Here is an 18,429-nt window from a genome sequence, read left to right as displayed (position 1 = left end):
GGTTAGATCGACAAGTGGCAAAGCCAAATTCGCACCCAAACCTTCCTGCTTCCCTGGCCACAGCTGTTCCGCTCATCCTCTGAGCAGCAGGTGCGAAGCTCACCGCACTTCCCAGGACTCGGCATTCTGTGACTCACTTTCCTCTCTTTCTCAGGGCTTATACTGAAAGTATTTTCTGAAAAGTGAAGGAACGAGGAATATTTTTAACATCATAATGCCCAACATTCCTTGCTCCATTTTCAGATATGCTTTTGGGTGATTGCTGCAGCTCGTCAGATACAGAAAATGAGAAAAATTTCCTTTAGGAAAGTAATGGGAATGGAAATAGGATGGTTTGACTGCAATTCCGTGGGAGAGCTGAATACAAGATTCTCTGAGTAAGTAGCTGGTAGGAGGTTTTAATGTACGTGTGCATTTTTGATCATAGAACCCTTGTTTCTAAATTAAATAACAATTAGAAACACATTTTCAGTCATTTTGGATACACTTTGTCTCTTAAATTGAGCTTTTATGGGTAGCATCATTTTTTCATAGGTCATGCTTTATCTGATATGATCATTAACAATTGAAAGCCAGAATACTACAGTTTTGTTTGTAGGTCCTTGATCAAAATACTAGAAATGGAGGATTACAGAATGGAGTTAAAAGAAATAGGGCTGTGTGGCTTCTAAAAGAGAGACCGAGGGATGTCACAATCCATTTATCTATAGGGAAAAACAATGCACTTACAAGGAATTATCTTGCCTTTGTTGTTGAGGTCATTTCTGCACATAAAAACAAAGACCAAAAAAAAAGTCCAAAGTAGTTTGAGAAAGATTCAAACTAAACAACTGGATTTAAATCTGGTTAATACCCAAAGACTGGTTGGGGTCATTGATAGCCCCCCTTCCCCTCTTCCTCTAGGTATTCTGAATGACCCCTGAGTAATTAGAAGCAATTGAATCCTACTGAATTGAACTTTGGGGTCCCATGAGGTCCCATGAGAGAGTGTGTATTACAGTGAAGATCAAAGACTGAATGTTGGGATACTCAGATTCTAGCACTCTTTCTGCCCCTTATTTACTGTGACATTGAACAGATACTTAATCTTGCTAGAATACAATTGTCAAATCTCTGGGTAATATCTTGAGACATTTTTTTGCTGTTAAGTCCTAAACCCTGTTTGTTCCATCTAAACAAGAGATTATGAGAATGTTCCTAGGAATATGAATTTAATGTAATTATATTCAACCAATATTCTAGATGACTCAACTGTATGCAAGCCATAGAGATAAGCCACACAAGTCCTGGTCTCAGGGAACTTATAGCCTAGTGGGAGGGATAAAGGTGCAAGCAAACAAATAAAGTTGACACATTGATGGCTTACTGTACTCTAAGCACTGTTCTATATATTTAACATATACCAACTAATCCTCATTACAACCTATTGAGGTAGGTTCTGTCATTATCCCCATTTCACAGATGAGGAAACTAAGGCACAGAAAGGTTAAGTAATTAGCCTAGGAAAAGTTTGTGTTCTTAACCACAGAGTCTGTGATCTTAACCACTATTCTATACTGCCTATAAGCAAAATGCAATAATTATATACATGTACACATACATACACAGATTCATTACATTGCTGTGCAAGCACAGGGTGAAGATACTAGTTTTTCCTTGGGGGTTTTTATGGTTAGGTGGTGTGTGGGTTGCACCTCGAGGCTAAAAGGGTTTAGCAGTTATAAAGAAGGAAAGAAGGACTCTTCAGGACAGACCAAGAATATGAGTTATAAGAAAGAAAGAAACAAATAAGATTATTTCTGAAAGTCTTTGTCAACACTGAATGGACACCAGTTGGGAAAACTGGGTTGAGGACAAACTTACTGGGCTGTAAGGGAGGGAGAGGCTTGATGACCTCACAGGCTGTAGCAAGTTTCTTCAAATGTGAAAGGCTGTTTCCCACGGGCAGTGGGGTACAGAGCTGGCAGTAGAAGGGAAAGCCTGGGATTTCTCATCAAGAATTTGAATTGAACAAAATCAGTTTTAGTGATCAAAGCCTCTCGTTTCTAGCGATATTAACAAAATCAATGATGCCATTGCGGACCAAATGGGCATTTTCATTCAGCGCATGACCACGAGCATCTGTGGGTTCCTGTTGGGATTTTACCAGGGTTGGAAACTGACCTTGGTCATTATCTCTGTGAGCCCTCTTATCGGGATTGGAGCAGCCATCATTGGTCTGGTAAGAATGTCTTCTCACTTCTCCCAAGACATCTGCACTAAGAAACAGCCAGAAATGTGAAACTCAATTCTTTTTTCCTATGTATGTTTAGTCAACATTATTTATCATTGTTTCAATTTATTTTGCTTGGTTATCCTCAATATCAAATAACATTCCATCAATCCAGGGGTTGATGATGTCTTAATAACATAAATATTATTGTATTAATAACAGTAACAACTATATTTTTTGAGCATTTACTATTTTGCCAGGCACTGTAAGGAACTTCATATATATTATCTCTAATCTTCACAATGATCTTCAAAAGTATTAATGCCATTTTAGCCATAAGAAATGGAGGCTCAGAGAGTAAAGAGACTTGTCTGGGACTGTACAGCTAGCGAGTGACAAAACTGGATTCAAAGACAAGGGAGTCTGAGTCCAAATCCCCCATCCACTCTCTCATATGCCTGTTGCTTCCCATGGTCTCCCAATCAGATGTTTTCTCCAAAAAGTCCCAACAAATGTACCCAGCTCAGTAACAAAAACATAAAGGAGATTTCTGCGTTCACAGCTTTGTTCTCCATGCAGTCTGATCAGTTTCAGAAAGAGGTCACCTGACCCATTCTGAGCAGTGTCTCCGTTCTCCAGGCATGCAGGCCAAGAAAAAGTTTAGGAGTAGGAATTTTGGGTCATCCCAGTTAGAAAACACTCCCAAGGATTAATAAATGCTTATATCATACTTTTAGAGCAGTCCCATCAGATAGCAGGTCATGGGATTAGGCACACTAATAATTTGCTGTAAATGAGAATAGAATTTATGTGAAAAGCTGCATACGCTTATATCACTGAGCAACAGGAAACCAATCTCCATAATATTTTCTAGCAAAATATTCTTGACAATCTGCTGGCTATATTACTCAAACATTTCCCAGGTAGTAAGGATTGACAATGGCAAAGAGCTCATTCCTCTCAACTGATCCCCCCCTGACTCTGCCATGTGGCTCAAGAAAGATACATTTAGCCTGTCAATACTTGAGCTTCCTCATCTTGAAGATAAGGATGATACTTCCCAAAGGTCATTGTGATGACTTAAGGCATCATCCATGTTATGCACTTAGGATGCCATCTGGCACAGAATTAATTGTTCGAGAGATATTAGCTTTTATTTTTTCCAATCCACTGACAGTCTTTCCTACAAAACACTTCTTAGCTTCATTCCAGGGAAGCCTCACTATCCACGGGGAAACTTTGGGGGTTCTGTAAACATTTGATTCAGCTTTTTCCCCCTAAATATACTTAATCTCTTTTCTCAAACCCGTGATTAATATTCATACTCCGATGGGTCAGATGTCACATTTCAACATAGGGGAGATGTAGCCTGGGTAACTTGATTTTGACAGGTTTAGGTCATGGTTTCTCTTGCTATCTCAAGTGCCCATATTTCAAGTTCTTGTAAATGTGTCACTGATTTGGAATGTTGTAGTTCTGCACTGGTTTCTTCTTGAACTCAAGTCTATGCATGTTTGTGTAAAATGATACAAGCAGCCTCACTAAGCCCAATTCAAAAGCAGGACCAAAAGTAGAAGGCAGGCAATATATGACATGTTACATGTTACTGTGGGTTTTATATGCCTTTGTCTGACTTTTATATTTACCATGAGAAACATGTGCAATCATTAAATATTTTCCAATTTATATCTTTAAATTCCTATATCACTTTAACCGAAGTAAACTGAGATTATTTAATGTGCATTAAATTACAATAAGATTATTAATATTCACAACTACTTCATTTTCTCATACATAATTTAGAAATAAATTAGAAGAGGATTGTGATAAAAACTGCAATGTCTTTCGTAACACCTAAATTCAGATTTTCATGTTGATGAAAATAGCACTAATTTCCCTATGGTTGCCCTTTCAAGTCACAACTTTTGTAAAGTGTGTTCTTGTGACATAAATATGTTGTAACAAAATGCTACATTTACTTATTTTGTATCTATTTTGTATTAAATTCCATTTAAGATTTAGTTTGAGAAGAGTTCTGCTGCTAAAAGTTTGGAAAAACTTGGAAGATAAATTCCTTCAGTCTGGGTACTATATATATTTTAGATTTCTGAGCTAGTTGAACTTCCACAATATTTGCTTGTGTTCATTCTGGTATTTTCATCTGTGCCAGGGATTTCTTTGGTGATTAATTCTAATTACAACTTAATCCAAGTCCAATTTTAGAAAAAGTAACCGGTTATGTATTAAACATCATTTTAGTTCCTTTTGTAAAGAGCAAAACTAGTTAGTTGAGCCCCTACAGTTGAGTCAAAATGGTTAATATTTATCTGGAGCTTTCTCCTGGGCAATTACCATTGCAGCATCATGAGCCTCTGTGTGGTCAGGACCTCTCTCCCAATTATATACTCTGACTAACCTCCAGTCTCTGTCTCTGGTGTTTGTCCATAAATTGTGCAAAAGGCCTGTGGTCAATAGAAAACAAGTGTGGTATGGTATTCATTAGTATAATGAGTGAAACACTGTGGTCTCACAGAATGCCCTATTTGGGGATTACTCTGTGAGATGGTTTTAGAGGCTGACTTCTAAAGAAGTCATTTTGGTATGCTAACAACCAAACATTCGTGGATGGGACTTAACACGGCTCAAACTTGGACTAGATTCTTTCCTCGGTGAACACTGTTACAGCAAGGATCTAGTCTTGTATGAAACCAACCACATACTTAACTCTGCTAAATGAATCACCGAATGACAGGGACTTACCTAATTCTCTGGTCTTCATGTTTTGTTTTCTTCTTTTGGATTTTAGAGTGTGTCCAAATTTACTGACTATGAATTGAAGGCCTATGCCAAAGCTGGGTCAGTGGCTGATGAAGTCATTTCATCTATGCGAACAGTGGCTGCTTTTGGTGGTGAGAAAAAAGAGGTTGAAAGGTTGGTTTATTGAAATGTCTGCCACTTTCCTGAATTTCATCATTTGGCATACTACCCTGAATCTTCCCTATTTTGTATAAAGTGGCAGATTTACCTTGGTCTGTTTACCCTGATAGAGCTTTTCTTCAAGAGGTAGCTGAGAGTAATTACAAGGACCCAAGCCTTTAGCTGTGTGTTTTTGAAAATGTAGGTGGAGATTTTTAGAATATTATCTTAGGTTAGGTGTTTATTTCGACACTGGTGGTGTATATGTATGCATATATTACCTCCTGGAGGTCTGTAACACTGCTGCATGATCTAAAATGCTGCTCAGCATATATTTTATTCAGCATCTTCTACTCAGCTACTGTACTACATGCTCTTTATAAAGTCTGATAAAATTTCCACTTAGTCAAACGAAATTTAGCATTGGGTTTATTACAGACCATCATTCTTGGAGATTAATTCTTCATGAAAATAAAAAACCTAAATGACCCAAATAACACTGTTGTTGAGAATTTGATTTTATTTCTCCTTTTATCTAGTATTTATTAAGTGCTTACCACGTGTCAAGTACTGATTTTATAAAATAGTCACCAAATGAATTCACTTATTTCATGAGTTGTAGATCTAGTATGATGATGTCATTCTCAATTGTTACCAAGTAAAAAAGAGAAGAGAATTTAAAATCTCTAATTATTCTCTTTTCCTTTTTTTTTTTTTTACCTCATTTGGCTCCTTTTGGTTTATAGAGTGAAGTTACCTAGTTTCTTACAAAAAATTTCAGTAGCATACTTCCTTCACCATAAAAGATATTCATTATTGCTATTAATAGCAGTTTTATAAATGTTACGAAAATGGTAACAAACACAGGATAGACCTTCACTTTGTCCTGAGAAATATTAAATGTTCTCCATGATTTTTTTTTTTTTGAGAAGAAGGAAGGCAGTTACAGAATGTCTGAGCTTTAAGACAATGCCAGTTATTAATGTCTAGATCATAGAATCACAGCAGCCTAGTGCTTGGGTTGAATTTCTGGATAGTTATCCATATCCCATGGCTGTGAACCTGACCGGTCATGTTACAACATAGCATTCTTGGTCACAGGGCAGATGGGTGAGTGTATGGAGATGAGTTGGTGCAAACACTGGTTTTGAACCTGGGCGGAAAGAGTTGCATCATTTTCTGATGGAAAGCAGGCCATGTGACTTGGTAAAAAACAATTCAAGCACAAATAGTACTAGATCCCTCATGTCCAAACATTTGTGTTGAAAATTCTTTTCTCTTGGGGTAAAGTTCCCACTTTTTTTACACTGTTCTTATCCAAGAAGTAATCAACCATGAGGTCTGGTTAGGCATCATTCATTCAACATATTTCATTGCCTGGTGGAAATAAGCTAAATAACTCCACGGAAGTTTGTCATTTTCTTTCCTGAAAGCTGCTATGTGTCTGGGGTAATTTGATGACCATTGAGTAATAGCACAGCGCTGTGGCTGTTTTAGACATTCTAACTTGAGCTGCTGCTGCTGCTGACATAAACACAAATGCTTTCTCTTCACAGGTACGAGAAAAATCTCGGTTTTGCCCAGCGTTGGGGAATTAGAAAAGGGATCGTGATGGGATTCTTTACTGGATTCATGTGGTGTCTCATCTTCTTCTGTTATGGACTGGCCTTCTGGTACGGCTCCAAACTTGTCCTAGATGATGGAGAATACTCAGCAGGAACCCTCGTCCAGGTACTTTGGTCTTAATGATCTAGACATCACATTTCCTGTTGGAATTTCAGAAAAGCCTAGAGTTAAGGCATTTTTTTGCTCCTTTAGTGTCTGAGAGAGGAGAGCAGAAAGGATTTGATGGAGTCCATCTGCAGAAACAAGCAATACCTACACATTTTATAGGAAAGGAACACTAAGCATTGGAATTGATGAACCAGCGATTTAATGATTTCCACTTAACTGAAGATTTTATAGCTGTAAAACAATGATTTTCTGACTGAGTCCAAAGATAATATGCCATGAAAATGGGAAGTCAGTGGTCTCTCAGCTAAAAATTAACAGCTCATGTAGTTAAGCTTAATAATAGTACAAGATATGTGCTAATGGGTGTATTTGTGGAACATAATGAGTTACTAGATATCAAGCCAATAATATCCTCAACTGAACAGTTAATACAACCATATTTTATTGCTCATTTGTGCTATAGTCATGCTATCACGAATGCTATGGCTACTCTAATTTTCAGTATTTTTTTCTGTTGTTCTTTTAAGAATTATTGAGAAACTACTATATACCAGACCCATAGAAAGCCCAGAAGAGTTGATAGTGAACTGAAGAAATGTGATCTTCACTGAAAAGAAATAAAATAAAATAAAATGAAAAAAAAAAGAAGAAATGTGATCTCTTCCTGATGTAACATATAGATCAGTGGGGAAGAGAAGCAATAATTAAACAACCCCATCAGTGTCTAATGACAGAGGAAAACATGTGCTATGGAAGACAAGGACATTAGCAGCAAAGAGCAGGGTAATCGGGTGTGGCTAGGGTCAGAGAAAGCTCTTCCTCCTGCTCATGAACCCACATCTTTCCTCCTTAGCTTATAGCTCCTCTCATTACAGCTGGACTCTTGTCATCGTTCTGATTCTCAGCTGAATGGCACCTCCCCAGTAAGGCCTTCCATGCTCATCCAATCTTGTATTCTCTTGTATGCCTTGCTGAACTTTCCCTTCAGAGCCCTTGAGTGAAACTGAACATTTGGATTCGTTTACATTTGTTCCCACCCCTTCCTGCCCTCACACAGGAGGCCAGGGAGATAAAACATGAAATACCTGTTTCATTTGGCCTATTAATTATTTAATTAAATATAGTAATATTTTTATTTTAGATTTTATTTATTTATTTATTTGAGAGGAGAGAAAACATGCAGCACAAGGGGTGGGAGGGGCAGAGGGAGAGAGAGAATCTCAAGCAGACTCTCCACTGAGGGCAGAGCCTGATGTGGGGCTCCGTCTCACAGCCCTGAGGTCATGCATGACCTGAGCTGAAATCAGGAGTCAGACACTTAGTTGACTGAGCCACCCAGGTTCCCCATAATTAATTAATTAATTAATTAAAAATTAATTTGAAAGGCATGGAGATGAGAAGCAGTTTCATATAAGATTCTTAAATAAAAATACTTAGGCTCAAGATTCTGGGTGACACAGGCACCAATTAAACAATGAAAAATGCTAAAAATCTTATATACTAGAAATTTCCTAGCTGATACTTTATAATTTGAGGTCTACTGCTTTAGTATAAATACATATCTAGGGAAAGTTGAATGGGATTTTATTTTATTCAACTTCCTAGGGAAAGTTGGATGGAATTTTACAAATAGGAATGATTATCAGAGGTCAAGCTGTAGTCCATCTAAGCTACTACTTTATTTCATTAACGGCTTGATGATACACTAAGAACAACTTTTTAAAATTCAGTCCTTCTTTGCAAGATGAACAACTGGCATCACTTGAACTTTGTTTTAAAAAATTAAACATGATAAGACATATTAAAGTGTCTTTTGGACCTTAAAGGGATAGAAAGAAGGAAAATGTTCCTTTCGTTGTAATTTAAGCACTTTAACAACTCTAATATAGCTTTGCACATTTGAAAATCCAGTGAAAGTACTGCAGGTCGGAAACTGACTATGAAGTCCCTCATCTTTATTGGTCTAATGGCCCTTAAGAACTTTCAACATTTATCAGTTGACTTCCATCCCAGATGCTTATATCTGCTCATTCTGCAGAAAAACATGCATTGAGAAAAGACATCCTTCCTTTCAAGGAAGGAGAGGACAGAGGTGTGCCCAAATAAAAGTTCAGAGGGAGGAACAAATTGGTAAACTGAAAATTAAATAATACACAATTCCAGCTGGAAACACTGAATTTAAAAAACCCCTTGGTTACTCTTTAGCAGGAATCCAATGTTATGTTTCTGCCTAAAGAGAAATTGAGGCATACTAAAATCTTTAGGAGATTCTTTAAGCAAAAATAATTCCAGTTGGGCAGCACCAAATCAGAAGTGATGAGAAGCCACTCTCTACCCACAGGACCAGGGGGAGAGACTCTTATAGAGAAGAGGCAGAAACAAAGCAAAACAATTATTTGATGGGCTCTGGCTTAAGCAGCTGCCTTGCCTGGGGAATCTGAATCGACCATTTGTGATTGGTTGTCCTTGGGCTTTTGATGTCTTGAACTTGAGGCATTTATGCTTAGGTTTTAGGTTGCTCATGTAGGCTACTAAGGCATCAAATCAACCTCAGCCTAATGGCCTCCTTGTTTAACTAATTTGACGCTCCTCAGCTTCCAGTGTCCACTCTTGTGTATACCTTTTGTAAGTAACTGGGCTGAGAGAGTACTTACTTTGTGCAGATGTGACGTACTATGTGTCTCTAACATTTTCATCATCAATTATTAACCTTACCTCCTACTCCTAAATGCCTTCCTGCAAGCTGCTGCTTGCACCTTAAGAAATATCTCTTTGGGAAAATAAGAGACCTCCATTAACAGTATAATCATTGATCTTTCTCTTTCTCTCCCTTCCTTTGTTCCTTCCTTCCTCTGTCCCTCCAACTCTCTCTTTCTCTCACTCATGTGTGCAGGCACATTTTTGGCCATACTTCTGAGTAGCAAACTATGAAGTCTGAGTATGCATGAGCTGGGTTGAGTGTTCTTAATCCACTAAAGTAATTAACAATTAGGCTAACTGAATATATTTTTTGATGAACAAAATCATTATTGGCTGCATGGTAATTGAGCATACATGGTAAGTGGTTCACATAAATGACTGATTGGTATCACTTGTACACAGACAAAAAACAAACTCTGTGAGCTATTAGGAGAGAAGATGAAAAGGAATCGAAGAATGCAGAAGCCTGCTCTTTGTGCTTCCCAGGTTTCAGGATTCAGTAATAAAAAATAACAGCAGGAATAGAGAGTAACATTATTCAGTGTGTATAAGGTATCAAGCACTAAGTGACATATTTCATATAAATACCATATGTCATATCAAAACTTCATTCTATATTGATGCCATTCTACTACCACTTAAAAATGAAATGGAGCCATGAGATTGAAAAATATGTGTTGAGGGGCATGGAGTCTGGATCTGGCTTCCAAGGAGTCAGTGATCCCCTTCTCCCTAGCACAGCACACCCATAGATAGATCGTTCCCTGGTGGTCTCCCTTGCATTTCCTCTTCCCACACTGCCATCCTTGGGTCTAGAGTGAAATGTTTGGGGTGGGAATTGATGGTCTGTTGGGGTAGGTGCTAGCCATTGTGATGATACTAGTACAGGCCTCTACCCTGTCCCCACCCACTCTTTCCCTAAGTAGCCCGAGGAAGACATTTGCAAAGCCAGTCTGAGCAGGGTTTGATTGAAAGCCTCAGCTTAGGCCCCTAGTGATTCAATCTAGAATCTTGAGCAGGAGTCAGCAAACTATAGCCGACCAGACAAATCCAGCCTGATGCCCGTTTTTTGTAAATAAAGTTTTATTGGAACACAACCATAATTATTTGTTCACTATTGTCTATTGCTGTCTTTGTAGTACATAGCAGAGTTGTGTAATTGCATCAGAGCCCATATGGCCTAAAAAGCCTAAAATATATACTATCTGGCACATTGTAGAAAATGTTTGCTGACCCCTGATCTAGGACATGTGGAAGGCTTCCTTTGCTCAGTTGGGAAGACCTCTGATAAAGGTGGTCTTAACTCAATTTAGAAAAGTACCATTCTGTCTATTCACTGTATCACTTTCTATGTGTGGAATCTTGCTTCTTTCAACATCATTACCATCATTTATGTGGCCAACACTGGATTAATCACTCTTTATTTCATTTAATGTTCATACAAGTCCCATGAGGTGTAAGCTATTAGTATCCCTGTGTTACAGATAAAGGAATTGGAACTTGAAAGATGAAGTAATCTGCCCATAGGAGGAACTACTTTCTGTAACTAAGGAAAAGGAACAAAAAAGATGAAGAGAGAATGTTTGTCCCACACACCGAGTGGGGAATTCAGAGAGAAGGCAAGAGGGAACTGGGCACATCATCATGATTTGTGGAATGGAGGTTCCTGGAGGGAGGGAGGTAACTGGGAGGTTCTGAGGAGTCTCATGGTCCAGACAGAAGACCAAAAGAAAGCAGGGAAACCATCACAGACTAAGTTCATTTGACTGCCCGAAATAGACTACGGTCAGGCAGAAGCCAGTCTTCAGCTCAGCAAGTAACTCCTGTCCCTGATGGATGGTGGCCAATGAAACATCCTCCACGAGAATCATGTGACTAGCACCCATTTGGTCAAGAGAAGTCTTGTGCTCCTCCTAGGGGCATGTGACAAATAGCCTCATTGCTTCTTCCTTTATGAACAGCACTGATAAACACAAAGCACTATTTGGTAGGATTATATGCTCCTCAAGTCACCTTCCCCTAATCCAGTGAAAGGGCTGGGTTGGTGAGTTAAAGGACAGCTTCCTCAGTATTGCTCAGGAACCTGGCCATACCAACTGCATACCACCAGCAGAAGCTGGGCCTGTTTACAAGACAGAATGTCAGTCAAGAGCCTGGGTTCAAATGCTGCTCTACCACTTAATACAGGTTTTAATGTAGGATAAGTTAGGGAACATCCATACACCTTGGTTTTCTCTTCTGTTATATGGATTAAGCGAAGTAATACAGGTAAAGCACTTAGAAATATACATGAGTAAAAGTAGTAGTAGTAGTAGTAGTAGTAGTAGTAGTAGTAGTAGTAAAAGCAGTAGTTATCCTAGTAGTGTTCTACTAGTAGCAACAATAGAGCAGTAGTAGCAAACCTGTATTGCATGTACCTATCTCTAGGACAATCAAGCTGATCATACTGTCTTCATTGCTTCAATGGCCCTTTAACCAGAAGATCATATAAGCCTGCTTATATTACAAACTGAATTATCCTATCACTATTCTAACTCACTTTGTGTCTATATGCTGCCTTGGTTAGACCTCTTGCTCATTTCAAATTATGTTCTTCTTTGTAGAATAGTGTTCTACAGTCTTGTAGTACAATGTTCTATACATAGATGTTCAGTTAAATATAATGTAGTCTTTTAAACCATAACAATAGAAAAATTGGAGATACTTTGCTGGGGAAAAAAAAAAAACTATTCCAGGTGTTTCTAGAGAGCTATTTAGCTTTCAAACTCGCTTGGAAGAATATTTCTGAGAAATATCTGAGCTCACATGGATAGCCCAAATAATGGCACTATTTACAAATTGACAAAAACACATGAAAACCATGTTTATCTCTTTTCATTTCAGATTTTCCTCAGTATTCTAGTAGGAGCTTTAAATCTTGGCAATGCTTCTTCTTGTCTGGAAGCCTTTGCAACTGGGCGTGCAGCGGCCACCAGCATTTTTCAGACAATAGACCGGGTATGTGAAAGCCGAAGTAAAGGCCATGAGCAGGTTGAGGGTGGGGAGAAAAATGCAGTTCTGAGGAATTTACCCTCAAAGTTAAGAAAAACGAGGGACTATTACAATGCCCTTAATTCAGCAGTACTTAATTGGGACTGTCATGAGCCAGACCCCATACTTAGATGGGACTGCAAGAGTGAAATAGAACAAATAAGGCTCTTGCTCTCCTATCATATTGGAAAACAGGCAATAAAGAAGTAAGCACATTTATAGATCGAGAGGAGATTATACTGAGTGAAGTTAAGTCAGACAAAGAAAGACAAATACCCTATGAGTTCACTTATATGGAGAATCCCTATTTGCAAAGCAAATGGAAAACGAAAAAACAAACAGACTCATAAATACAAACAACAAACTGGTGGTTACCAGAGAGGAGGGGGCTGGAGGATGGGGTGAAGGGGATAAACTGCTAGTTGTAAAATAAATAAGTCACCAGGATGAAAAGCCAATGATATCCTAATAATAGCCAAAGATAACCTAATAACTTTGTATGATGACAGAGGGTAGCTACACATATATTGGTGAGCATTTGATAGTGTAATTATTGAATCACTATGTTGTACACCTGAAACCAATCTTACTTCAGTGAAAAATAAAAGTTGGAAAAAGAAGTAAGTACATTCAAAGATAAGATAATATCAGTGCAATAAAGGAAATAAAATAGCACGGTAATGGTTGGGGTGAGGGGAGGAGTCGTTAAGTGAGGGGAACCTCATCTCTGAGGGGGTCGTATTTGCGCAGAGACCCCAGGAGTGTCAGCCATGCAAAGCGAGGCTTAGGGGAGGAGCGGAACGTGGGAAGTGAGAGCAGGGCAGCAATTCTGGAAGAGAGCCCTTCCGGTTGGTGAAAGATTGGTGAGTGCAGGGACCAAAAACAAGGTCAGTGTGTCAGAGCAGAGTGAGCAAGAGCACTCTTGCTGGAGAGAGAGAGGCTGGAGAGAGAGAGGAAGGGGCCAGATCATGCAAAGCTTTAAGGCCAAGTTCATAAGTCTGGATTATCTTCTAACTGTGACAGAAAGCTTCTACAAGCTTGTAAAGGATTCTGGTAGCCTAGCTAGGATTTCCGTGGTTATCTACTGAAGCACATTGGACGCCAGCCAGAAAGTCAAAATCCAAGAATAGAAGGGGGAAGATGGAAAGATGTTGTTCTTCCTCTGTGGCAGCCCTGGAAAGCAAGAGTTATTTCTTTGGTCCCTTAAATATTCAGTATTTACGAAGCATAAAACCTGCCTGAGGAAACTTCATGACTTTATCTGTTTTATGTTTGGAGGCTTCACATATTGCAGTATAAAACTCATTGTTGAAGACCAAATAGGCACATTGAGATATCCAAATTCTACCTCATTCTTAGGGTTGTTATATGCTCAGGTAAGATGATGAGTCTAAAAGACCTTTGAAACGATTACAAAAAACTAAGGCATTTAAAAATTGCTTCATTATCTTTACTACAGACCCAAGAGGAAGAAAGTAGATTACACCATTGCCCTAGATAGAGATATGATGATGAGTTTCTCTCACAAGCTGGCCCTGGAGATGGCCCTCATTCTTGTCTGGTTAACTAGAATGGTTAAATTCTAGATTAGGCTCACTACTAACAACAACAGAGGTGAAATTCAGCCTAACTGAAAGTTGGTAGTATCTGAGGATACCACTTAAGGACATACAGTTAGTTTTAATCATCATCTACCATACTACTCAGATGTAGAGTACAATTGGACCTTGGCTTAACTGACTAGTTGTGTGGCCTTAGGAAAGATACTTAACCTCTCTGAGAGTTCTCCACTTCCTTAAGCAAACAACTGAGCATAGCGCCTATCTAGTTAGGTTATAGTGACAATTACATAAGTGAAAAAACATATTAAATACCTTGTAAATTGTCTTCAATGGTATCTCAATAATATAATAATATATAATAATGTTAACATATTATATGCCATATAATATAATTATAGATCAATACTGCATATTATATTATATTATTGTTACATAATATAATGTCATAGTAACATATCAACAAATAGTAATAAACTAATTATAATTATTTAATGTGAAGTTATGTATCAATTATTCATAGGCATTGTATTTCATATTGATCATAATTAATTATACATTAATTCGTTGTGTATGTTTCTATTAATATATTATATATGTAATATAACATACTAATACTATTCATATCTAGTAATATATCTCATATTAATATCTCAGTAATTGTTAGAATTATTACTATTATTAATAAATATATAATGTGGAAGCAACTTTGTTGCAGTGTTTTACCTGGTGATTGTTCTGTTTTATCAGTAAATTCAGACCAAGTTGGACAATAAATGCATATATATTTGTTGCTGCTATATTCCTTTATACTCTACTCCAGAAACCCATCATTGACTGCATGTCAGAGGATGGTTACAAGTTGGATCGAATTAAAGGTGAAATTGAATTCCATAACGTGACCTTCCACTATCCTTCCAGACCAGAGGTGAAGGTATGTGTTTCTCCGGGAACAACAGCACTTTTCTTCTTCAATGATTCATATCCAGGGCCACAAATTACTTGTTTTTCTGAAGCATAGCTGTTTTCAGGAAGAAGGAACAGAAGCACATTTCTCTAGAAGTTCCCTTAGGCATCACGTCATTTCTCAGGCACAAGTCCCATTCCTTTGTAATAACGAAAATGTGCCAGTCCCTCCGGGGAGGACACAGTCTGGCAGCCTGTTCCGGTTAGGTCAGGTTAGGTATGAGCCTCTGTTGAAATGAATGGCCGGGCCCGTCATTGTAAGCATGAGCTGAATAAACTGCCAGGCAATCAGAACAATCCAGAAGGACAGATGCGGAAGGCGGGACACTGCGTGGGTAGGGCATTCCTGGCAAAGAAAAGCTGCTGCCTTTGTAGTTTTTCACTTCCTATCGGTAAGTTCACAAGGGTCACTAGATCAGTCTTTGGAGGAAAGGTAATCTTGGGGCCCCCTGCTCTTGGGCTGTGTCTTGGGCTGGATGATTGCCCAGGGCACATGAGGAAGAACATTTAGTTTTACTGCACCTACAGAGCGAGTATGTTTAAAGGCCATTTGCTCTATAGGAAAATTAGCATCTACTCTCCTTGCGTAGGTTGACTTTGAAATGAGACTTTTTCCCAATTTTTAACAGAATACCTTTAGCCACCCTTTCTTAATATTTCTGTTATAGGAACTAAATCCCATGCAACTTAATTCTGATACTCTATACCTAAAACATAGGTAAACACATACATACGCACACACAACCATACACACATACATTAGACGTATATATAAAACATAGGTACCTATATATTCTGATTAAATTGCTGAAGTATATTTTCTATAACTATTACATATCACATAGATATGGAAACATTCAATGTCACAACATATGTCAAAGTACCTTGTGAAAGAGAAGCCGCAAGGCAGTACTCAGTAAAGATATTCTAATGGACGGCTAAAAGCTTGCTTTATAATATCTGTTCAGAACCAGCTCCTAATAGCTGTTTCATAAATACCAGTTGTATTAAAACACATTTGTTTCATTTCTCTTTTGTCTTCTACTCCCCACACCAGTAGTTTGTTTTAATAAAATCTTCTTAACTTACACCTATATGTACTTAGCCCTGCTGGGGGGCGTACCACACTGGGCTATAATGAGGGAAAGCAGTGCCTGCCTGCCCTGGGGGAGGTTACAGTCCAGTAAGTGAAAGTCTATTTGCAAGCCTGACTGTCCGGTGTGAAATGAAATATGTGTGGGATTTTGTCACACAAAGGACCCTAAAACACCTTTACCTAATAAGTATAAAAATCACCACTGACTTGGTGAAAATATCCAACAGATGCTTATGAATTAGCTTCCTATTCTTCCCTTTCTAGACTTAACCACGTTCAGTCTCGACATTTAACAGTGCTTTAAACTTAACAAATGCACCACAAACATTTGTTAGGGAAAGTTTTCCAGATAATACGTTCACACACAATACAAGTGTAGGACATCTTAGAATTTGTGAATTACTTTGTTGTTAATCTATGATCAGTAAATTAGTATTATATTTCGAACTTAATGGTTTTCTTCCCTTAACTAATTGGGACAGTCTTTTTGAGGCATCCTAGTATATCAGAAGTGTTTTAAATGTGGGTCCCGGAGCATACTTTTAAAAGTTGGTGTAGTTTATTTACTACAACAGTGTTACCACACATCATTTGCTTCCTTGGGTGCCACTCTCAGTTTATTAATGAGTAATGTGCTAAATGCTTAAACCTCATCGTAGGCACTTTTTACTGATTTTCTGGTTGTTGATGGATATTGATAGTTACTGTTTTGAGGGCATAAGTAAACATGTACCGCGTATCCTCACAAAGCATCCTAACTTACAAGTCTAATGGCCGACAATCTGACCGTTGTTCTTTTCTTTTCCCTACAGATTTTAAACAACCTCAGCATGGTCGTTAAATCAGGGGAAGTGACTGCTGTGGTAGGACCCAGCGGATCCGGGAAAAGCACAGCCCTGCAGCTTATTCAGCGTTTCTATGACCCCAGTGAAGGCATGGTGTGTGTCTTCCAGCAATCTCTCAATACAGGGGAGTGGGAGAGTGCAAATGGGGATACATTGGTCAAATGCAAAGGCCTAGCATACACTGAGACCATCTGGACGCACGCAGAGTTGACTTACTGAGTTCTTGACTGAATGGAATGGACTAATTCCCGGCATGGTGGTCACGTTCCGTGAACAACCAGCCCGTTCGCTCAGTGATGTGCACACACATTCAAAATGGTGTTGCTGCCTCGCCAGTGAACTCATATTTCCATTTCCTTCTTTGTATTGTAACAAAATCATTATTGTGCCTTCAAGTTTTCCAAACGCTAAGTATAGGAGAGGTTGCATGGCTAGAATGAACAGATTGATTGTTGGCTGCTTTGAGAATTTAGGTGTTAAAGAAAAATCATATAATTTCACAAACTACTCATTTCTTTTCTCCTTGTGTTTATTTGCCTGTAGACATAGACCCAAACTAAGAAAATAAATATCCATCATTGTCATTTGTTGATTACATATGTCAAATACTTTACAAAAATGATTGCTCATTTTCAAAATGAGCCCCAAGGTATATATGCTCATTTTGTAAATAAAGGAAGAGTCAAGAGAGATCGACACTTGCCCCTGATTTGAACCCAGATCCCTTAAATGTCAAAGGCTCTGCTCTTTCTACACTCTCAGAGTCGTTCTTGTCAACATCTCCTTGATGCCTTGAGATAGACTCATTTGAGACGTTCCCCGACATGGGTGCTCTGTTACACTGACATGACTAACACGATGGAATTCTTTTCGATGGACCATTCATCCTACAAGTATTCTTTGTACATATCAGCACAACTATACTCTGAATACATAGAAATCATGGTCTCTTGGTGTAAGATTTTTATTTTTTTGCTAATAGTGATTTTTGCTTATCCCACTTACGGTTTCAATTACGTTTGAACACCAAAGTGTTATTTGATGAATCTGTCCAGAAAGTAAGAGTTACTGTAAAGCATGCCTACAAGATAGGGACCATTTCTTATTTTCTTGGTAGCTTTTGAAGTCCATTTTCGGTCATAAGTCAAAAGATAATAAAAACATACAAAATATTGTGAATAACTGACTTGACTCCATTGAAAAATTAAAAATCTTCCCATTCCTGGGCCAATCATGTTACATTAAATGACCTTTACATCATTTGTGTTTTTACAATGAATTATTCTACAGCTAGACTTGATTTCAACTCTATATCGTCATTCCTATGTAAATAACCTTATTATAGGAGGAATCATCTGTTAAAATCTTGCT

General features: G+C 38.2%; 1 protein-coding gene across 2 annotated transcripts in view; it reads left to right on the top strand.

The window, feature by feature from the left end:
• ABCB11 (ATP binding cassette subfamily B member 11) overlaps positions 1–18,429 on the top strand; it is a 95,067-nt gene that overhangs the window by 36,968 nt on the left and 39,670 nt on the right. For both annotated transcript variants that reach the window (XM_047722668.1, XM_047722670.1), the window contains 7 exons: positions 244–377; positions 2,050–2,221; positions 5,019–5,143; positions 6,685–6,859; positions 12,446–12,559; positions 14,975–15,085; positions 17,026–17,151. In XM_047722668.1, the coding sequence (XP_047578624.1) occupies positions 244–377; positions 2,050–2,221; positions 5,019–5,143; positions 6,685–6,859; positions 12,446–12,559; positions 14,975–15,085; positions 17,026–17,151 (957 nt within the window). The remainder of the gene's footprint in view (positions 1–243; positions 378–2,049; positions 2,222–5,018; positions 5,144–6,684; positions 6,860–12,445; positions 12,560–14,974; positions 15,086–17,025; positions 17,152–18,429) is intronic.

This window comes from Lutra lutra, chromosome 3, assembly GCF_902655055.1.
Source record: "Lutra lutra chromosome 3, mLutLut1.2, whole genome shotgun sequence".
Classification (NCBI taxonomy): domain Eukaryota; kingdom Metazoa; phylum Chordata; class Mammalia; order Carnivora; family Mustelidae; genus Lutra; species Lutra lutra.
Note: the sequence above shows the minus strand (reverse complement) of the source record. Positions and strands in the feature narration are given on the sequence as shown.